This window comes from Monodelphis domestica, chromosome 4 (assembly GCF_027887165.1).
Source record: "Monodelphis domestica isolate mMonDom1 chromosome 4, mMonDom1.pri, whole genome shotgun sequence".
Taxonomy (NCBI): domain Eukaryota; kingdom Metazoa; phylum Chordata; class Mammalia; order Didelphimorphia; family Didelphidae; genus Monodelphis; species Monodelphis domestica.
The window spans coordinates 140,985,000-141,009,401 of record NC_077230.1 but is presented as its reverse complement, the minus strand read 5'-3'; the positions used below and the strand labels follow the sequence as shown (position 1 = coordinate 141,009,401).

Below are 24,402 nucleotides of genomic sequence, written 5' to 3'. Positions count from 1 at the left end.
TTATAGTAAGTCTTTCTATGCAATTTCTGACTTCTCTTTTAGTGTTCAACAATGATCTCCTTATTATTAAATCCAGTGACACTATTATACCTCTTTGCATCTATTACAGTTGACTCTGCTGACCGTTCTTTCCTATTTATTGGTCCATTCCTTTTTGGAGGTTTTAACAAACAACAATGTTGTGGTCCTCTCTTAGCTGGCAAACAAATCTTATTTAATCTCGACATAATCACTGCCTGTCTTTCTTCCTCTTCATGGTTTCACCTAAAGGGTTCTGACTTAAGGCTTTCTTCTTCTCCTTACTCTTACTCTTTAAGCTACATCTTTTCTGTGAATCTTAACTGTAATCTAAATACGGGGCTGCTAGGTGGCACAACAGTTGATGCTGTTTGAATGCTAGGTCTAAAGTCAGGAAGACTCATCTTCCTGTGTCCAAATCTGGCTCCAACCACTAACTAGCTGTGTCACCCTGGGCAAGTCATTTAACCTTGTTTGTCTTAGTTCCTCAGCTATAAAATGCCCTAGAAAAGGGAACCACTTAAGTATCTTTGGCAAAATAAACAAACAAAAAAGGTATTTGTGGAGAATTGGACATGCCTGAATAATAGCAAAACTGGACTCAAAGCTCAAATCCCATTACAATTCTGCATCTCCAACTACTGTTCCCTCATTGGGGAACCTTTTCTGTGTTTGAGTGCCCAGAGGACTAATTCAAATTGTCTGTGAGCCTCCAGATTAATAGAGAGAGCTGAGGGGGAAAGTGCTTGCTTTGAAGTGCTGTACAGAGGGGTGAGTCATGCAAAAAAAAATCCTCTGGCACTGGGAATAGGGGTACAGAGTAGCTCCCACTGTCCCAGCTCTGCAGGTGTGCCAAGTCTTTGCCAATGCTGGGACATTTCTACCTGGATAGTCCAGAGACTCAACATATTCAAGATATGAATCTAATTATTTCATCCCCTAAATTTCCTGTGTATTACAACTTGCCTCCCTCCCTTTTTTACTGAAAGAACCACCAGCCTTCTAGTCACCGAGGATCAAAACCAACCTTTATTTGTCATTTACCTTTCCATATTTTTTCATTTGCCAAAGTCTGTCCTTCCCTTTCCCTCAACATCACTCCCATCTGCCTTTCTTTATTCACACTACATGCATCCTAGTTCAAACCCTCATCACCTGTTCCTTGTACATTTTCCCTTGCCTCGTCAACCAGGCTGGCCAACCACTTTTCTGTATAAAAAGTTCTAATTTTTGTTTTAATATCTTTTCATAGGTAATTCTCTCTGCCAACATTGTTTTTCCTTCTTCACCCCACCTATTAAAGCACAGGTTCCTTTAAGTCTCAGTTCCAGTGGCCTCTTTTCAATCTAATCTGACCATCCCACCAAGCCTTCAGGGCTTAGTTAATTCAGGCACTTTGTTATCTGTCCTGCTGTGACAACCTTTTCAGATCAGGATATTAGGAGCAGACATCTTCTGGAGGTCCAGAGACCCTGCCCTTTAGCTTCCTGAGAAGTCAATCATTTCAGCTTTAGAACTTGCCCTGGGATAGACATACCCTGGATTGAACAATTCTAGACTCACCCATCTAATGTCTAGCCCACACCAGGCAGAGTATGATCCCATAAGACTGTCCAATATGATCATCCTTCCATTTGCTTTGGTATCTTAATAAGTTTTCCTCTTTCTACTTTTTGCACAAAAGTTGATCATAAAATTAATCAGCAATACCATTTCATCATGAAAGGTATGACCATTTACTGCTACATGATTCCATATCATATAAGTTTTTACTACTATTATGACAACTACTACTAGGCTGAAACATCAGTCCTTGGTCACCGTTCCCCACACTCTCATGCCTACCCATATTAGGTGTATTAGATCTAGCAGCTATATCCTACTTTACTGTACCCTTTTACTGTGACCTCTAAATCCCTCATCCTATAATTACCAAACTGTCTTTTATGTTCGAAGGGTGGCCTTTTATCAGGAATTACTCTATACTAATATATATTTAATCTTGTACATACATATTATTTCCCCCAATAGAATGTTAACTCATTGAGGGCACAGACTGATTTTCCCCCCTCAAATCCTCAGTAACAAACACAATTAATCATATATACTAAAAGTTTAATAAATGCCAATTTAATTAATAGGATATATATTTTTATTATCTTATGTTTACTTCTTTAAGGACATCTTACACCTCCCTACTAGAATAAAAATTTCATTAGGACTGGAATTGTCTCATTTTTGGTTTTGTATCCCTAGTCCTTATAATAGTGACCAGTTTGTGAATAGGCACTTAGCAAATGCTTTTTGATTAATTGATTCCAAGTAAATAATAGCTGACATTATGAAATGATTTAAGTTTTGCAAAGTGCTTTATATATATTAGCTAATTGTAGAGAACATGCTAAATGTATTATCTACCACCTAATGGAAACTGAAGATTTTATTTTTTTAAAACTTAGGGCCACACATAAATTAAAAGTGAGAAGCATAATTTGAATAAAATTGTTTCCAAATTAAAATGTAGTTCACGATATACTCTGCTATCCTTTTTCTCTCATCTTTATACTTGTCAAAGAGAAACTACTTTATTAAGTTTTATTCATACTGCCCCAAAACAAAAATGAATGGATGAGATGATAAATATTATATTTAAAACAAAAACACTAAAGACTTGCAAATATATAAATGGTAATCTAGGCATCTTAAAATAGTTTGGTTTTGATGATAATATCGAGCTTTTTTAAATTAATTCTAGGAAGTTAAAGCACAATGTTTAATTTATAAAGCACTTCTCATTGAATTATAGAAACCTGAGGGTTGGCTAAAAAAAAACCCAGAAAAATAGTAAAGGGTCAGTGGATTAAAATTTCAACAGCTAAAAAATTGTAATGGAAACCTGCCAATAGATAAGACTCATTCTTTTCCATTATTTGGATAACTCTTACCAGATGAAGGTTTCACTTAAAAGCAAGGTTTCAGAAAGTGATAAGCTCTACAGATGTAGATAATTCTCAGTCCCACCAATAGACAAGGGGCATAGTTTAGATAATCCAATAATTACTTCTCCTTGCCACAATGTAATTTCTAATGTTTTTTATAGATTAGATTGGTAATAACATTTGGTTTGAATCAATAACACATAGCCAATGCATGCTATCTATTTTATGCCCAGAATTGTGCTATGGGTTTTACAACATTTCAGTCTTCAAGGCATTCACACTTTTTTGGAGAGATAAGCCCAAGCCTCCTGAAATATGGAAAAATAGAAGGCAATATGTAATTAAGAAGAAAGTTGTATGATGCATTTGCTAACTGCATCAGAAAAATCAGAGAAAAGAGAACACATTCAAGGAAGGAAAGCATCATTGAAGAAGATGTGAATCAAATGACACATTATGTACTTGGCCTAACAGAAGAAAAATCTGACAATAAAGAAGGATTACTGTTGTGGAACTATAGGAAACAATGCTGGATAACTCAATTGCCACCAGATTTGGAGGATTAGGTGATATATGAAGCCATCTAGTTTGTGACAGAAAAGAGAAATTATTAATATGGAAATAGCTTATGACCAGAAGTAAAACATAGTGTTAGTTCAGAATTAAATATTTGCTGGTCAGTCAGTAATCTGCATGTAGATTGCAAAAGTTTACTGTATGCATATAGTACAAATCTATGTGAGAAAGAGAAACAAGAGAGTGAGTACAGAGAGGGAGAATACCAAGTGAGACTACTTATGAAACCTTGAACTGTATTATATTTTGGGGATCATGAATGATATTTCTTCATTGTACATATCTATCAAGTTGAAGTACTTCATTAGACATAATTGCTACCTTTCTCTAGGATTTAGAAGCAGAATGGTTTTACAAATGGACAGCCAAACTAGGAGTCAGTAAGACCTAGGTCCATATCTTATCCCTGATGAGTACTGGTTATGTCCTTGAGCAATTTCTAGAAGTTCTCAGTGCTCTAGGCAACTAAGTCAGTAAATGTCAGAAAAGATGCCAATCTGCATTGATAGGAATTTCCTCATCCAACCATTCCTTATATGCAGGTAATCAAATGTCTTACCTGTATCTTCAATCTCATTTCTCTTATCCTCTCACTTTGATGGCACTAGGAGAAGAAAGAACAAGGCAGTCTCCTGGGGGTATCCATAAATGTTCTTCAGTATACAGGATAAATAGGTGATAAAATATTCAAGAGAAAACATTTTTCTGAAGCAACCAGACTAAACTACAAAAAAGTAATAGAAAAAGCAACTGGGTGTGGTCAGAACACCTGAGTTTGACCCTGAATCTAAAATTTCTATCCTGGGTTAAATGACTTTCCCAATATCTAGCAACTGAGTAAACAGGACATAGGTCACTTGATTGTAAATGAAATTTTATTTTATGTAGATAAAATTCTCTTATCCTAAGTACCTCTTTGTGAAAAAGGGATAATACAGAGGTACATTGTGAAGAAGGCATTTTGTAAACTATAAAGCAGGAAGCTAAATGTAAGGTATTACTATCATATTGTTATAATTCTCATAATAGTTAATGGCTTAAAAAGCCATTAACATTGCCACTATTTTTAAAAACCAAAAAAAAAAAACCCAAATAAAACAGAAACAAAGACAAAATACCAGACAATATTCATGACACAGTACAGAAATTCAATGTGGCAAGCCATCCATTCTCCAACTTGACATTTTCTTGGAGAGTTTATATTTTTTTTAATGTACATTATGTTACAACCTTAACAACAAATTCTGTTTTTCTCATAATGCCTCCCAATTCTGTTGACAATGTAGGAGAAATAATATAAAAATCTAATCTTTTATAGAAGACAATATGACAATAACTGCATGTAATCTTGATTTCACTCCTAATACATTCTTTAAAGTATCTTTCAGACACATCTGATGTCATTTTTTTTTTCCCTCACAGTGTAAGGGAGAAATTTGTAAGAGAGAAATCTTTGGCAGAAATTAGCTGCAAAGAGAAAGCATGGGGGAGGGGCAAAGGAAAAAACTCAAGATTCCAGTGAGAGAACAGAAGTTGAGAGAACTAAAAAACTGCCAGTTCATCTACTCCTTCAGCTGAGAGCCTGAGAAGAGGATCTTCTGGGGGGTTCCTCTAGATATCAACTGTTTCCCATTGAGCATCTGAAATCTCTCACACAGCTTAAGACATTGTAGCTGACCAGAAGAGGAGTCAAGGCTAAGAGCCTGGACCCCTGGGATTTTGGGGGAATCAGTCTGCCAATCAATAGGGTTTCCTGCTACCCACTTTCCTCACACAATACCTTCATCTCTCCCTTCCCTGAGTGATCCCAAATGAAGTGTTACTACTTAGATCAGGTCTGCCTAGTTCCTGACACTAAGGAAGGAGACTGAAGATTTGGGGAGAACCATACCTCTCCTCCAAAAGAAGGGATAACTCAGGATCCTAAGGATCCAAATATCTAGGTCCAAAAGAGTAATCCTTTCCTCTGGGCAGAGGAGTAACTCTAGGTTGTTTTTTTTTTTTGGGTGGGGGGAGGAGAAGTGTCAGTTGGTGTACTTGAAGGAACCAGAGATGAGAAGATCTGTCTGGTCTCTCAACTATAGCTGAGACCAAGAAGGGAAGCTGTGTGCCACTTCACTAAAGCTCTTACCTCTAATTTTAACCTCCACCTCCCAGAACCACTTTCTGAGGAGACATACTCTGTCCCTCAGGGAGACAAAGCCAGGTTACCTTCCCCAAGGGGAAGAGAGGGGAAGATCAACCTCTTGCTTCTCTCCAATCTCTCAACTCTTTCTCTCCCTCTCTCCAATTCCCCAGTGTATTTGTGTGTGACCCTCTTACTGGCCATATATTACAACTGTCCTTAGGTTTAAAGAAAGCCCAAAACTCCCATCCACTCTCCTTTACAAAATGAAGCAGTTCTGATCTCCCCAATTATGTAATTAAATCACTCACTGATTTTCTATCTTATCATATTGCCCTTCCAGGCACGCTTGTCCCCTACCTGACACTTTTCAGAGCTAAGATTCACTCTTTCATTTGTGCCAACTCATCTATTTCCAAATCTTGCTTTTCCCAGAACCACTAGGTCATTTTTCAGTGATTAAAGCTGGAGGTAAAACCTTTCCAGTTTATGAATGACATTGTCTTTTGTGGAACACTATTGTTACACTTTATAGCATGGTTTTAAGGTACCAAAATATGAATGTCTTAAATACTAATTTGGCATTTATGAAGGACTTTATATTTTTTAAGTTTTAATAAGCACTGGACAATTAATTAAGCTGGAGACTGTTGTACTGTAATTGCTGCCCATGGCAAGCTAATAGCTCTCCTAAATTAAACAATTAATTTAAAATATAATCAAAAGATTATGTAGCTAGAAAATATCAGTAAAACGCATTTTAAAAATTATGGGCATAGGAAACATTGACTAAAACTGGCCTATTTGTATTCCAATTATATATTTTAAAGCTAACATTTATACTTTTTAATATTTTATTAAAATATTCATGCTGAAGATGCAGTGTGTACCAAGTCTCATTCACAACACATTTTTTTACAGTAAAGTGAGTTGTACATTTGGGAAGACAGGTGTTTGACAAAATTAATAGCCTGTGTATAACAGTAATTGTATAAATATACATGAACACATACAGAGAAACCTGTCTGCAATAACACTGGAGATAGTGAGGCTACAGAGGAGAAAAATGTTGATGAACTGCTGGAAATGTACAGGGTCAAGAGAATGCTATTCTAGCATCTAATACAATTACACAACTCACAATCTACTGGCATACTGAATCTACATACCTATAAGAAGGAATTCCTTTAACTAGTGATCTGCTTCATTTAAAATTGGAAGGCAACTTAAAGACCCTGCATCTTAAAATATGGTACCATAAATTCAACCCTATGGTGGAATGGTTATGACTATGGTTCACCTGTAGAAACATTATTTCCTCCTTATTCCTGAACACTTTTCCTCTCAATGTGATAAAGATCATGTGACCTTTTTTGGGATGCAATACCACTTCGCTAGCTTATACTGAGCTTGCAGTTCACTAAATCCTCCAGATCTTATTTTTTCCCCACACAACTATTGTCTAAAAAAGCTTCTTCTAGCTTGTACTTGTGAGAGTTTGCTCTTCTCTTTGCTTCTATAACTTGTCTATTTGATTTTCAATTTTCTCCCTTTTTAGTGCTATTCCATCAGCTCCCTGTCTAGTATTTCACCTTTTCCTTATTCTTGGTACAGTATATGAGAGTAGACTTTTGCAAGGACGTTTTAATGTCCCCCAGAGACACTAAAATGAAAGAAATTGATGGAAATTCACACTTCCACAGCTATTCATCCTCTCTGCATGTACTTAGAAGGGTAGAATACTGGGGGAAAGTATGTTTCCCCAAAGTGCCACTTTTAATGAAATAGCTTCTCCTTTTGACCGATCCTTTCCCAAGGTTCTCAGTTAATAGCCTATCCTTGGTCAGTGTGGTATTATATTAATATATTTATTGGGGAACTCTACAGCTTTAAGCACAAGGTGGAAAATTTGGTTGAGGTGCTATCAGGGACTTTGATATATATATTTCTGAGGATAAGATTTTAGAAGGCCATAAAAATGAGGACAGATTTTTTTTGCAAGGAAATGGAAAAAATATAAATTATTAATATAATTTAAAACATAGCTAACTGCCATAGAAGGAACACTTTGATTTAGACGTGAATAAAACCTCTTGGTTGAAGGTTTAAAAAAAAAAAGAATTTGTTGGAGGTAACTAGGGGGCTCGGTGGATAGAGAGCCAGGCCTAGAGAGAAGTTTCAAATGTGACCTCACACAATTCCTCTTGGGTGACCATAGGACTTACCCTCCATTGCCTAGCCCTCACTGCTTTTCTGCTTTATAAACAATATAGTGTATACATAGTATTTTTTTCTAAGATGGAAGGTAAGGGCTTTTTTTTTTTTGGAAAAAAAGGAATATCTTATGGAAGAAGACTAAAAAATCCCTCATGATTCTGATTTAAAAAAAAAAAAAACATTATGAATCCTTTCTTAATTGGTTTCTTCTCTCCATAGAGCGGATCAAAGGATCTCCAAGAACTAAAAATAGATCCAAAGTCTTAGTGACACAAATTTCTATCTTTTCCCCATATTTCATTAGTTATGAAATAATAATTCTCTACACATTTTTGTTTTTGTTTTGTGGGAAGCAGAATTCAGACATATGACTATTATTATGGAAAACTTCTTGCATGGAAACTTCCTCCACTGAGGCAAATTAGCAACTAATTTTTAAGTTTATTGTTTTAGTGATTTTTCTTGTTTCATTCAATGGGTATGTGAGTTGTTCATGGCCATCTAGTCATAATGTAAAAGAGGTAAGAGTTAACAGCAAGGTTTTTCTGACATTTATTATTTCCAGTACAAGATAATATGTTTCAGACATACTGCAAAATTTAAAAAATTACACTAATGGTATCTCTGATGATCATTACTTGGACAGCCAACTGCCCTTCTTCCTGTGCTTAACAGTGTAAATTCTGTTGGAAAATTCAGGCTGACATACCTTATTCTGTCTTTCTTTTGTTCCAGGTCCTGAGGAAATAGAATTCAAGTGCCCCTTGAATCATATTGCTTGCCTTGGAACAAACACATGTATTCATTTATCCCAACTGTGCAATGGTGTATTTGACTGTTCAGATGGCTATGATGAAGGAGTCCACTGTCGGGGTGAGTCCATTTGCCGAACAAAGGAACAGAATGTTAAACGTCCATAGTTCCCTATGAAAGTTCAAAGTGAACCTGTAACCTGCTCTTTCTTATAATTCTAAGCATACCAGTTTCTGAAAAAAAGGATGAATTTTATTGCTACAGACACTTAATATACATTTCAAAGAGCAAGTATTGTGTTTTGTTGAAAAAAATAAGTGGAGAAAAACAGATTCGTGCTTTGAAGTCTGACTAGATAACAATTTCTCATTTGATATGAAAGAATACTTTTGAGCAAAGGACAGATGAGGAGTTGTCTTTGTCACCAAAGATCGATATCACACGGTGTTACACTTGTTTCCTCTGAACTCTAGTTTAAACAAAGTCAGGAAATTTAAGGTAAAACTGAGAATCAAATATTTCAATAAGACTTAGTAATGCAAATTCTTCCCTTTGGTGATTCTTCCATGAAGACTTTCTATTAGCTACTTTATAATATATTTGGTCAGGCTTAGTTGAATTTAGGTAAACATATATAGTTCATTCTATTAGGACAGAAGAAAGGTTCAATGAAATGCTTGAATGTAACAGAATAAAATGAAAAGACCCAGTTTGGTCTGAAGTCAGAAGGCTTTGGTTCGGTTTACCTTTCTGCCCCTTAGTCCATATGTGATCTTGACAACTCACCTAACCTCCCGAGGTTTCTGTTACTTTTCTTGAAATTGAAGGAGTTGGACAAGATTCAATTTGCTTCTGTGGACATTTATGAAGTAACTTCTACCATGATGCATAGTAGGAATACAAACAGAAAATTAAAACAGCTGCTTTTGTATGAATGTATGTCATTTGTAGAGCCTGAGTCTATGATTCTAAGATGATCTCGGGACTAAACCTATCCCGGGGGTGGGGGGGTAGAATAAGTCTTATCAGCTACTCCAAAAGAATGGAATGAACTGTAACCCACAATTACAATCTATGATGAAAGTCAAGGCAAGTGTCAAGCAAACAGTAAGGCTCCTGAATTAGTTAAAATCAGGAGATAAGTTTTCTGCAATTGGAATTCAGATTCAAAATAAAGGCCACAAATTGGGATGAGGGTCAATGCTGAAAAAGTAAATTATAAATTATACAGATCACTTCCAGGGAGATTAATCTGTGAGAATGAAGAGAGATGGCCAATAGAATTGGGCCTTTGAAGAAATCAAATCTGGGAAGCAGATGCAAGAGTCAAAAAAACTTATTCAATGCTCATTTGTACCGACAGCGAAACATCAGCAGCTCTATAAAAAGGAGGTAGTAACTTCTGATTTTGAACATAAATCATGAGATCATAGCTTCAAGATATTAGATATCTTGAATATTGATATTAGAATTTATCTAGTTCAATTCATTCATTTTTGCATATGAGAAAACTGAGGCCAAGAGACTGAATAACTCATCCAAGGTTGAAAATGAAATCAGTGTGAGAGCTTGGATTCGAATCTAGAGCTCTCTTCCTGTTTAAATCATTTCTATATAATGAAAAGTTTAAATTTATTGTTTTTATTATAAGATTTTATAATATATGTATCTTTAGCACTGTTTGTAGAGTAATATTAGTAACAAAAAGTAATTTTACAGATGAAATAGTATTAATAATTAGTGTTTTGGAATTTTTTGTAATATAATTTCCTTGGGACTAATTCTATCCATTTTAGTGATAATTCAAAGTTCTAAATAAATTTCAATAAAATTTAAAGGGCAAATAGAATTGTGTTACTAGCTTCAGCAAGCATATAATAGTTATGCTTGCTGAAAATTCTCCAAAAGGTAATTATGCAAATTCAAACAATCTTAAATGTGCTAAAAATGCTTTGGATTATACCAAAATACATCATGGGGTTGCCTAAGAAAACTGGAGATTTATTTTATAGAGATGAAGAAATATGTTTGTAGACAAAGTAATAGATTAATACTTTAAACTGTTAAACATCACTAAAAATGGTGTTGATGTGACTAATTTATGTTGATGGTTTTGACATAGAATATGCTGATTGGGATATAATATATTAAATACAAGTTCTTTAGTTTTGTTTGAATGAATCATTGTGCTCATAGTATATAAGGTAAAGAGTCTTGGACTTGGAGTTAGAGGACCTGGTTTTAAAAATCTCTATCACATACTCCATTTGAAATTGAGGAAATCATAATCCTATAAGCCTCAATTTCCTCAACTGTAAAATGAGGATATTCAATCAGATGACACTTAAATTCTTTTCTCCCTTTAAACTTACATATGATCTTATGATATTTTCTCCAATTAGGCCTCATTGTAGTTCTGAATTCAGATCAGCCTATTCTAATTTTCTTGACATTGTTAAAGAGAAATGTTTGCTTAATAATTAAATAGATGTAGGTCTTGTTAGAAAGTTCTTAAACAATTGGAGCAACCAAGAATCAGTGTTACAATGTTTAATAAGCTTTAATATTATTTGATACAATAATCTCATTTTACATATAGGGAAACTGAGGCATACAGCAATTAGGTGACTTACCTAAATTGCCTGGACTATAAATAACAAAACAAATTTGAACCAAATTCGTCTAATTCAACTTCCATTGCTCTTTTAGTTTATATTATGTATAGTCCACCACATGGCTAAATTCTATCTGAAAGACTACAAAATTCCTCTTGCCCAAAGCTGATTCCTTATGTAAGTTATGTTTTAATTATGATAAGTGGATAAAAAAGAAGTTGATATTTCTCAAAGTAAGAAATGGAAAGGTTTACAAGTATAACTATTTGTAAAAATTATTTCATTGTTGAAGAACAATGTGTACAATACTCTGTTGAGTGAGTTTTTGTAGGAGAATTTTAGGTTGTAAAGAATTAGTGTTATTTCTAATGGAGATATATTAATGAGTCAATAAAGTTTAGTGTTAATAGAGTATAACTTGGTGAGGTAAGAGGAATATTGGAAATCAGATGAAACTCAAAGAAAGCATGGCATATCTGAGACCATTTCAACACAATTCTGATATAGCCTAAACTTAATTCCTAAGGAGAAAAGTATCTAAAAGAGTTTGGCAACAATGTTGTTGAAGAAATAATGAAGGAAGTTACATACTGTAATTTTTGTCTGGGAATTTAGGTATGCCAGGAAATAATAGGACTGTTGCTTTACAGTCAATGGTACTCCGTTAATGAATATGGCCTTGGGTGGAAGCAATCAGAGTCATAATACTGTGGTGTTTGTTCAGATAATGTGTCTGAGTTAGAAGAAAGTTTGTGAAATAACCAAGAGAGAAGAGTTATTGGAGAGAAGCTCTTTGAATCTTCTTGGGTATTCTGCTTTTGTGTTATTAGCCTGATGTATATGTGGGGATTGATGCTGGTTATGGGTTTCTTTGTGCAATTCTATCTCTCTTTCCTCACTTAAATCCAGTTCATATGCAAGTCAAAGCAGCAATCACATGATGCCATTGGTCCTCTTCAAAATAAGGAATAAATTGCATAGCCTCATATACATGTGTTTTTTTTTTCCCCTTGAACTGAGATCAGGGTAGATCATCACACGAAATCACACATAACATATCAAAGAACAAGTGATATTAATATTTTTATATCAGATCCTATATGGTACTTTTAAAAATCAATTACAATAGATACATTTACTCTCATTCCCCATGCTGTTGGGTATATAATGATTTAGAACAGAGAAAGGGTAGAAAGATGTTGTCCATTGGGCAGTATTAGATGAGGAACAATTTACTATGTAGTACTCAGGTATGTGCTAATTAACCTGGGATAAATCTATGATAACACTTAGTTTCCTTAAAGATATTTGCCATTAGATCTCTCACTCAGTCTTCTGTAATTCATAATCAAATAAAACTAACAGAGCTACCCAGAAAACCCTATGCTCCCTAAAATACATAGCCATGATTGGGTTAAACATGATTCCAAAGTTATGATCAAAAATATACTTCAATTCATACTAGTCATGCTAAATATTAAAAAGAAAGCAGGATACTATGCAACCTTGTACTACAGTTACAAGACTGAGTCCCAGATTCATACTCAAGTAACTTTTCTTTTTTTTTAATTTTCTTTTATTTTTTCCCATTTGAATAAGTTTATTTAGTCAATTTAGAACATTATTAATTGGTTACAATAATCACATTATTTCCCTCTTCCCCTCCACCCTCTCTTCCCGCAGCCAATGAGCAATTTCATTGGGTATTACTTGTGTCCTTGATCAGAACCTATTTCCATGTTGTTGTTTACACTAGGATGTTCATTTAGAGTCTTCATACCCAGCCATATCCCTTCCACCCATGTATTCAATCAGTTGTTTTTCTTCGGTGTTTTTACTCCCACAGTGTTTCCTCTGGATGTGGATAGTGGTTTAGTGTAGATTCCTCCAGGTTGTTTGGAATCATTGCATTGCCACTAATGGAGAAGTCCATTACATTCTATTGTACCACAGTGTATCAGTCTCTGTATACAATGTTTTCCTGGTTCTGTTCCTCTCACTCTGCATCAATTCCTGGAGGTTGTTCCAGTTCCCATGGAATTCCTCCACTTTATTATTCCTTTGAGCACAATAGTATTCCATCACCAACATATACCACAATTTGTTCAGCCATTCCCCAATTGAAGGGCATCCCCTCATTTTCCAGTTTTTTTTTTTTTGCCACCACAAAGAACGTAGAAATGAATATTCTTGTACATGTCTTTTTCCTTATCATCTCTTTGGGGTACAAACCCAGCAGTGCTATGGCTGGATCAAAAGGCAGACAGTTTTTTTTTTTTTTTAAAAACCCTTACCTTCCGTCTTGGAGTCAATACTGTGTATTGGCTCCAAGGCAGAAGAGTGGTAAGGGCTAGGCAATGGGGGTCAAGTGACTTGCCCAGGGTCACACAACTGGGAAGTGTCTGAGGCCAGATTTGAACCTAGGACCTCCCGTCTCTGGGCCTAGCCCTCAACACACTGAGCTACCCAGCTGCCCCCAAAAGGCAGACAGTTTTTTAGCGACCTTTGGGCATAGTTCCAAATTGCCCTCCAGAATGGTTGAATCAATTCACAACTCCACCAGCAATGCATTAACATCCCCACTTTGCCACATCCCCTCCAACATTCATTACTTTCCTTTGCTGTCATGTTAGCCAATCTGCTAGGTGTGAGGTGATATCTCAGAGTTGTTTTTATTTGCATCTTTCTGATTATAAGAGATTTAGAACACTTTTTCATGTGCTTATTAATAGTTTTGATTTCTTTAATTGAAAATTGCCTATTCATGTCCCTTGTCCATTTATCAATTGGAGAATGGCTTGATTTTTTGTACAACTGGTTTAGCTCTTTATAATCAAGTAGTTTTTCTTGAACAACTTGAGAATAATGCACTAAAATATTACCTCAGCAGAACTACAGTAGCCATTCTCATAATTACCAATTTTGGTGGCCAGAGACTCTTCCCACCCTCTTTCTTTTCCTCCCTCTCTCCCTGCCTTTCCCCCAATCTCTACTCCTCTTTCTCCCCTTCTCCCTTCCTCCCTCCCACCACTTTTAACATACCTTGAAGCATTTAGGACAACTCTGGACACAGAGTCAGCATTTCCATTTTTGTTGCTTAACTGATGGCCATGTAGACTGTATGTGCTAGTTTGTTCATATTATCTACATTTAATTTCTGGAGGTCGAATTGATGCCACTTAGTATACTTATTTGCCAAACTAGTTTTTGATTTTATGTGTGTGTGTGTGTGTGTGTGTGTGTGTGTGAGAGAGAGAGAGAGAGAGAGAGAGAGAGAGAATTGTAGTGCTAATATAGCTTAACTTATCTTACATTGACATACATTATAAAAGGAAAAAAAATGATTTTTAAACTTTTTAAAAAAATCTTAATTTCCTCATATTTATACCAAAATAAAAAGAACAGTCTAATTGTTTGTCAATATCCACTTGAACTCATCTTTCATTCTCTCTCTAACCCATTTCATAAAAGGGGTGAGGGAAATGCTATTAAATTGGGATATGGAAATGTTTATTTCATATAGTCAGTGTAAGTCATGTCCTTTCTTATTAAACCATTTCAGTATTTTCCTGAACACATAATCTAATTTAAGTGACCATACATTAAATCTAAGAAATGACTTAAGCATAAATATTTCTTTTAAGGAAGGATGGCAAAATGTTTTTAAACTATATTTTTATCCCCTAATAAATTAATATGGAAAATTAATGTTTTTCCTTAAAGAAATTGCTTTCTAATTTTGGAAATACTTGTTTCATTTGAATAATTTTCTGAATAATTATCTGCAAATTCATTTCTTCCTGATTTAGTGAGTGAAGCGATATCTATTATTAATGATTTTATATAATGTTAGTATTTTAATTTCCATAATTTAGCAACACTTGAAAAAAGAGGATATATATATATATATATATATATATGTATGTAGAATGAATATGGGCTCAGTTATAGTTATGCATTTAAATAAAACTGTCTTTTAGGAGTATATGCTTCCAAAGTCAGCATGTTGTATTTTAGAAAATGTCATCTCTTCATATATAATATTTCACACTGTTGGTAATAACCAACATATCTAAATTGCATGAGCAATGACAACATATTGTGTAAATCTGGTGACTGCTTGAAACTGGGATGTGTCCATACTAACCAAATCTCACACAAATGCAACAAGAAGTAGCCAAATTCAAGTAGTGTTGACATGATCCAATGAAAGTGATGAAATTGTACTTCCAACATTTGAAATTCTTATGGAAATTCATTATATTAAAATTTCAGATGATTATATATAGAGAAGTAATTTTTGTACTCATACCCTATTCTGATTACATTTGTCATATGAAATGGAAATACATTTAAATCCCGATCATAATTGAAGTCGGCAGGCACTGCTCTCTCTTCACAATCTGTTACAAGGGTTTATACACTTTTCAAATTGCTACAATGCATGGATTTTTTGTTTTGTGTGTGTGTGTGTGTGTGTGTGTGTGTGTGTGTGTGTGTGTGTGTGTGTGTGTGAGAATGGAAAATAGACCATTTAATATACATGATTTTTTTCCAGTGCCCATCTCAATGTCCTTTAGAGCTAAGGGAATAAAGGTAGTAGTGTGTTTATTAAAAGTGATTAGGGAATAAATCCATCTGACATCTGCAGTGCTCACCATTTTTAAAAGACACATCTGTGTTCTGATGTCTCACATCTATTGTGTTATTACTTTTATACTTTCCTCCGGGTGTAGCATACTTAATAATTGTATTTGATTAGTAAGTGTGAGCAATCTTTGCAAATACAATGAAGTTCTAAAAAATTATTCTATCAAAACATTTTCTTTATCAGATGGTGTTTGTTTTCATCTCTTTTGTAAGGAAAAATGTAGCTTCTTTTTATGAAAAAATATAATTTATTTCATTTATAGTTATTTTGAATTTGAATTTTTATATTTTGCAGTAGTGTTCTAATTTCCATAAAGTTAGTTTTAACTTTTATGTTTCTATAAATGAAATTAAAATTTTAGTGTATGATTGAGTGAAAGAAAATTGGGGTAGCTTAAATTTAAGATAGCTTTAATTCAACTAAACAAATGAAAAATCCTAACTGGAATGATCCATAATCAACATTGAGTAATCTTTGCATTTAAATTCTTGATAACATAACTTTGCCCAAATGAAATTACATTAACCTGCAAGCCAAAATTCAGTTCTAAAACATTATTTTCCCCACCCCATTTTTCTATCACCTAAGAGGGAATCTGGATTGTCATTTTGGAAGCACCTAGAGTCCTGCTATGGGCTGAATAGTAACAGAACCATTACTACATGAACATCACAATTATTGCTATAGGAAATTCATTAATTGAAAATTGCTTTTATTTACTCTTTATGACTTTTTTAGAATCTAGTCTAAAACTTATTTTATCCTTCTTTTTGAACCATAACTGACTTTACCCATTGACACGATAGAGCTTTCATATCAGTTTCTAAGCTACCCATGATAATTTTTTTCCAAAATTTTTGTTTTCACATTAAGTGTACTGTGGCTCTTCTCCATTAAAATGCCTGAGAATTGACTCTATTTTAGAAAGTCATTCCCCAAATCATTCTTAATATATTGCTGTAAGCAACTGAGTCTTGGGTGACCTTCAAAATTCCTAGCAAGCTACACTTCTCATTGCTCTTAAATAGATGTGGGGAAAGACAGGAGTTCTGAATATAACAGTGTTGACATAGGAAAACAGCAGGATTTAGAGAGAGGCCATCCCTTTGTCAGGAGATAAGAAGTTTGGAGGGATTCTCAATTCTTTTATCTGTTTGGATCCTTTTAACTAGGCAAGATACAAGTCACAGGAACTGAAAGGTAGCTATATAGTTGTCATATTCTTGATTTGGTCTTTAGGTTCAATTGGGATCAAATGTTAGTCACCAAAATAAGAAGAGTGTCTTGTAAGTGTGTATTTATATCATGAAAAACTTCATATGAGGATGCTAGTTTAAATAATACAACTAACTCAATGGTTAAATGAAGTCTAAATGATTTAATGATGACTAATTTCAATGCTACATCATAATAAGATTATAATAATAACATTTACATAGCATTTTAAATTTTATAAGGCATTTTGTGAGTAGTCTTGTATTTTTTCTCACAAAAATCTGGGGAATTCAATATTATAATTATGCTCATTTTCCAAAAGAATAAACTGAGGCAGGAAGAGATGAAATGACTTGCCAAGGGACAAAAAACTAGGAATTTTCCAAGATTGGATTTGAATTCAGGCCTTCCTGACTCCAGGCTCAGTGCTCAAACCACTGTATCACCTTTCTGATTTAGGAAGCACATTTGAAGTAGGTATGGAATTAATGAAATGATTATTTATTTGTAGAAAATTTTCAGATAAAAGAAATTTGAATATATTAACTGTGAGAGAATAATAGTTAATTCATCTAAAGGAAATATTTCATAAAGACTGGGTTCATAGAATTTTAATGTTGAAAGGGGCTTCTGATTTCAATTGGTCCAAATTCTTCCTGAATAATGTATACCTTTGACAAATAAAACAGATAAATGGCTATTCAACCTGGTACAGTGAAAAGAGTGCAAGATTAGAATTCAGGCCATCAAAGTTTAAATTCTAACTCTGTGTGTCCTTGGACAAGTTGGTCAATGCCTATTGGTTTCAGTTTTCTCATCTCTAAAAAGAAGGGGTTAAATTAGATTCCTTCTGAAATTCCTCTAAAGCTTTGATATTGAGTAACCACCAAAATGTGATTGCCAACACTGTGAATGTTAAAAACTATAAATGCCAAACACTAAAGGTTTTGACCAAACTGTAAAATCCTTTTTTTTTAGTGTCTTGACTTAAAATCTAAAAACAAGTGGTCACCATGGGAAAATCCCCAAAATATGAAAATACCTAAATCAGCTGGGATTAATGAAGATTTTAATTAATATAAATGAAGGAATTAAGGGAAGGAGAGAGAGAGAGAAATGAGAGAGAGAGAGAGAGAGAGAGAGAGAGAGAGAGAGAGAGAGAGAGAGAGAGAGAATAGCCAAGAAGCAGAAAAGGACATAGGCTAAAATGGCCTAGGCCTGAGCCTAAGGAAGAGCCAGTCAGTCTTTACCACTCACCACAAGATTATCTCCAAGCTGGGTTCTTTTACTCCAAACTGAAATTAGCCTCCAAACTCAATTCAAATGTCCTCACTTCACCTCTGAACTCCAACTCCAACTACTCCAATCACCTTTTCCCCCTTCCTTTTAAAGAGAATTTTCTCTTATGTCACCTCCCCCAAATTTTCACATTTACCAATCACAGTAGACACTTTTTCCCAGGACTGCCCATTCTTAGTTCTCATCTTCTTTTGTTCTCACCTTCTCTGGTTAGATTAAATCCTCTGAGTACTTCACACCTCTCTTGTTAAGCTTGCCTTTTGTAAATTGCTTGAACTTTTAGTGATTAATTTAACCTTTATAGGTACTTAGCACCCTTTTGTATTAGATCTAAAAATAGACATAGCTTAAGGTTCTACTTTACTATGAGTATGAGTTAGGGACTTTTCATTGTTCAATCAGGAGTTTGCAACTTTATATTCCCCTAAGGCACTGTCTGAGTAAGGTGGAGTAATTTTAAAAGTTCTCAATACATTCCTGATTAAGTATCTTCATTGTTAAAAGTAGGTAATAGCTAGACCAAATCTTCTAAGGTACAGTCTGAGTAGTTTTAAGACTCACAATTGTAACCCATCAATCTTTCTTTGCTATGAAGAATCAAAAAACTAATGCTTCTTCAACATGAAAATTCTTCAAATATTTGAGTATAACAATCATCTTCCCTATTCTTCCCAGGCAAATGCTTCTTGTCACAAGATAAAAACTCTTATTCTTTCATGTTACCCTCACATGATATCACTTTATATACATATATATGTATATATATATATATATATATATATATATATATATAGCTGTCAATACATTTCTATAATGAAGTTCTTATAAAACCAGTGCACAAAATACAATGGGGTTGTTATTACCCTTGATCTGGACACTATTTTTCTTTTAATATTGTTAACATTATAGTAGTTTTTTAAGGTCCATTTCATAATGGACAGATATTAAATATTCTGAGAGACCTTAGCAAATGCATTGATAAATTCAAAGTATATTATAACTACTAGAATCCTCTTATCAACCCATTCCTATCTCAAATTCCTATATCAAAAATAAGTTTTATATACTTTTTTTCATGAACTAGATGCTGACTTCCAATCATTATTACTTCATACAAGCTGTTACCTATCCTAAATAAGAGTGAATAATTCTGTTTCTATAAGACTTGCTCCAAATTGTATCTCTGCTTCTCTATATCATCTATGATTTATTTATGTTCATTATAATTATATACAAGTTATAAAAGCATAACTATTTATTCCAAATGAATAGAACTATAATATTTAATATGGGGGAGTTAGAAAACTGTATCTCCCGGGAAGACTCAGGTTGAATGTCTTAGGTGCCTTTAAGAAAGCATTGCCAGGGGGCAACTAGGTGGCACAGGGATTGAAAACTAGGCCTAGAGATGAGAGATCTTGGGTTCAAGTCTAATCTCTCATACTTCCTATCTCTGTGAACCTAAGCAATTCACTTAACACACATTGCCTAGACTTTAACACTCTTCTGCCTTGGAACCAATACACAATATTGATTCTAAGATGGAAGGCAAGATGAAATTTTTTAAATTAAAAAAAAAAACAGCAAGGCAGAAAGCAATGCTATCTACCTTGGATAGCAGTTATAGTCCCTAGAGGTATACTTTAAATCCTCAGATTTGATTAAGACATTCCACTCTTTCTTCAGAAACACAAATATCATCAAAAGATAATAGTGTTCATATTTGATTTTAGAGTCCATCATACTTGGCAACAGATTTATTTTTTCTAATATATTAATAGTAAAATGATTTTGTATTCGATAGAAATACATTAACTGACTGGAGGAGTTGACAAAAAAAATCTGCTGGATGAAAAGAAAGCCATCCCAACATTGAAAATTGATTTTAAGTATATAATCAATAAATGGGTATTTACAATTTGGTTATTTACTGTTATAAATGATTATATATTTTGTCATTCCAGAACATTATCTCTTTTAAATGGGTATCCCATATATCCATTACCACTTTCATTAACTGGTAGTAGCAACAGTGGTGACTTAATCAAAGTGCTATGTATAGGGCACTTTATAGCACAGACCTAAACACTGTATTTTTTTTAAGTGGAAAGATAAGAGTAATTGTTGACAATAAGGGGATTAAAGACTATACCTTATTGTTCCCAATGAGATGAGGAAGAAATTCATTGTGTTCTTTATATATTGAAATAGTATGTTAGGGTCTATGACTTGACAATTTAATCACCATCTTTTCTTAGTTAAGTAAGGAATATCCTTGGTGTGAGATTTAAGGCAATTCTTGCTTAGAAGCTCACAAGTGAAATAAACAAAAAAAAACAACAACAACAAAAAACGTACTCATATAAACAACAAAATCCATTTCCTTTAAATGATTAGCAAAGATTTAGCTTTATTGCTAACTTCTTTTTTGACCTTGAGCCAGTAATTTAATTCTTCTGTGAAATCAGGTTGGACTAGATGGGATCCAAAGACTTTTCCACCACTCAATCTATGATACTGGAGTGTAGTACTATAACCATTGAACAAATCAGCCACAGATAATTGAATTAAGTTTTATGGAGTGAATATTTCAAACACATAGCAGTTAGTATTATGACAGTTCTGCACTCAGTCCACTATGTCACTATTATAAGGAAATTAAGAGTTTTAATTATGGGAGATAACTTTTACATTTATATTTAGAAAATTCTCAGTAGATTATGATTATTCCACTATTTTCCCTTATACATATTTTTTTCTTATTTTTCTTCCTGTTAATTGGTATTTCCAGGTTTATGGCTATTGCTATTCAATGTTTTCTTCATTGTGCAGGATGTATTCATTCATTATCCATTTTAGTTTTCTCTTATTTGTACTTGATTTCAATTTTAAGTCAATGCAAGCTAAAACCATTTTATTTTCCTAAAAGAATTTCTATCCAACTACATCTGGATGAAATGGATAATATTCTTTCTCTGACCACCACCCATATTTCTGATTATAAGAATTTGTGTGTACATAGATGCATAATACATATTTTGTGAAAAGGAAGTTTTATTTCTAGAACCTCATAGAATCTGATAGTATATATGATATATAGAACATTTCAGAATATTTTATGCCACCTCTTCCCTTGTCTGCTTCAACCACTCCACTATTTATATTAAGATATAAGGATAAAGGGGGAATGAATTTTTCTTCACAGTTCTATATACTCTATTATATATATGTATAATACATGGGTCATGCAAGTCAATGTTTAAATTGAATTACTTAATAAATTAATTTGGCTTAGAAAGGGTAGAAAATAAGCGCTTAAATTATGATGGAAAACACAGACAAAAGAGTAGCTCATTAAAAGCATAATAACATTGATTTTGACAGTTCCTTCACCTCAGTCCATTTTAATATACTGTAACTCAAAATGTTGAGTCTTTATATACAAAATATGTATCTATATACATAGGCACACAAACATATATATATATATATAATATATATATATCATGTATTCTCTCGTGCCATGGTGGTGAACCTATGGCACATATGCCAGAAGGGGGCACGCAGAGCCCTCTCTGTCAGCACTGAAGCCATTGATGCATCACAGAGTTTTCCAGAGTTTGTTACTAGAAAGCAAGAAGGGTGCAGGACCCAGCTGTTCCCCTCCCCGTCTCCATGAACACCTGAGGATATCACCCACCCCTCTAAAAGACTTGCCATCACTGTGCTAGTGAAATGTAAACTTCCATGGGACATATTTTCTTTAATTTTTTTTTGCACTAGAATTTGTCAAAGTGTCTAAAACATAGTATACATTTAACGATTTTTTTTTTGTTCTTGAATGATGAAATCTTCTCTTTATAGAACTGATGTTAGATTGAAGATGGTATAGAATAAAAATCCACCAACAAGAACTTCTTTCCTTTTTCCTTCTCTTTCCATTTTTTCAAGTAAAAAAGAGTTAGGAAATAAATTAGCCATAGATACACTTTAAAAGAGAGAGGGATTTTTAGGGGGCAGATGGGTGGCTCAGTGGATTGGGAGTCAGACCTAGAGATGGGATGTCCTGGGTTCAAATCTGACCTCAGACACTTCACAGCTATGTGACCCTGGACAAGTCACTTGACCCCCATTACCTAGCCCTTACCACTTTTCTGCCTTGGAGCCAATACACAGTATTGACTCAAAGAAGGAAGGTAAGAGTTTAAAAAACAAAACAAAGCACTGAGGTTTAAATATGCCATTTTGATTATTATTATAAATCAATACTGTGAGTAGCTCTTATTAATTAATGCAAACAAGGTTATGTTATTGATTCATTGAAGCAAATTTTGTACCCTGGATTATACGTCAAAACTGAAATAATTAAATTTAATAATATGCTAAATACTAGCCAGTCTTCTCATACTAGATATGCCCTTGAATTGATGAACAGGCATGGCCTTTTTCTTTAAAAAAAATTAGTTCACTTCATTAAATAAAAAAAATGAAAGAAGGAAAGAAAAAAACAGATAAATAATGTCATGTGTCAGAGTAAATTGCTCAAAAAGTGAGGCACGTTGGAGATACATTTATTTTTTTAGGTTTCCAAAGGGCATATTACTGTAATGTTACCTCATTAAATAATGTGAAAGATATTGCCATGGTTTAGGTGTTATGTGCAAGTAATTTTGCCCCAAATTGTCATTAGAGACTTTTGCCATCTGTCATTTCCACCTCAAATATGGGGCCAAGTTCAGTATCAAATTGATGTCCAAAATATGTAACTATAACACACTTTTACAGAGTAGTAGACTACATCAGGTAATCAAGGCAAATGATGATTAAATTACCTTTTTAAATCTTACTGAAATTAAGTTCTTGGTTTATTTTTACATTATGTCCTTGAATTCTGTGTCCATTTTTTGTCCACTGAATCTTGGCATCTCAACTCAGAGAACTCAGTGAAATTGCTGTGCTTCAGACTCCTTCCCAGAACATTCTTGAAGGGCTAGGACAGCTTATACAAATTCACCTGAAAGCCATTTTTGAACTTGCTTTATATTTCCTGTCAGTTTTATTAATTGATTGAACAAAAAGGAATGTGCTGAGTGAACAACAACCTAAAAAGTCTAACCACCTTGCAGAATTGAATGTCTTACTCATTCCATGCCCCTTGAGAAAAATTAGAGCTTTCATTTGATAAGGGACATAGTCAGGAAGTGGAGATGCTGCTTTTAACTCTTTGAAATGATTCTGTAATGGGAGCTAGCAGGAAGTTAAAAGATCTTTGATAGTTTCACATTCAGGATAAAATCCTGAGGGAGTAAACCAGACTTTTCAAGGTCATTCAGTGTAGGAAGTTTTAATGATGAGAAAAATGTCGGCATGGTGACATATCAACAAGAGAAAACACTAATGAAATTTGGGACATTTGTGTTATTGAACCAAATAGGTATATGTGTTGAAATACCTCATTTGTGTGAGTGAATAATCTATAAAGGCAACTCTCTACAGAGCTTCACATGTGTAACAGATACAGGCTAATTGACCAGATAATTGTTGAACTCTATTTTGAGCAGTTTAGGATTTGAGAACAATTTCTTATTTTTTTCTTCACCATTTTTCTGTGATTCATTTTTATCTCCTAAATAGCAAACCTGTCTCATTAAGTCATGCATGCATACTGAAGCCATTAGAATAGAATTACCTGAATGTATTGAGTAGTGTTCACAAGAGGAGAAGACACAAAAGGAGACTTTCATGGATTCCTAATCAGTCAAGGATGGATTATATTACTATCTTAAATTTTGTTAAACATTTTTTCTCATCTTTCCACCTTGCCCCATTAAAGCACCATACATAAGATTTGCAATTATTTTGTAATCTTCTCTTCTTTTGGATATTTTCGTAATCATTCTCTATATTTTTTTAAATTGTATTTTTTTCTAGTATACAGTTCTGTTTTTACTGGGTCTGGGTCAGGAATGGTTGCTTTTCTTAAGCATATTTATC

The 24,402-nt window shown here is 33.9% G+C and overlaps 1 protein-coding gene across 5 annotated transcripts in view; it reads left to right on the top strand.

Moving 5' to 3' along the window:
- LRP1B (LDL receptor related protein 1B) overlaps positions 1 to 24,402 on the top strand; it is a 2,480,145-nt gene that overhangs the window by 776,656 nt on the left and 1,679,087 nt on the right. For all 5 annotated transcript variants that reach the window (XM_007494117.3, XM_056797188.1, XM_056797186.1 and 2 more), the window contains one exon: positions 8,611 to 8,748. In XM_007494117.3, the coding sequence (XP_007494179.2) occupies positions 8,611 to 8,748 (138 nt within the window). The remainder of the gene's footprint in view (positions 1 to 8,610; positions 8,749 to 24,402) is intronic.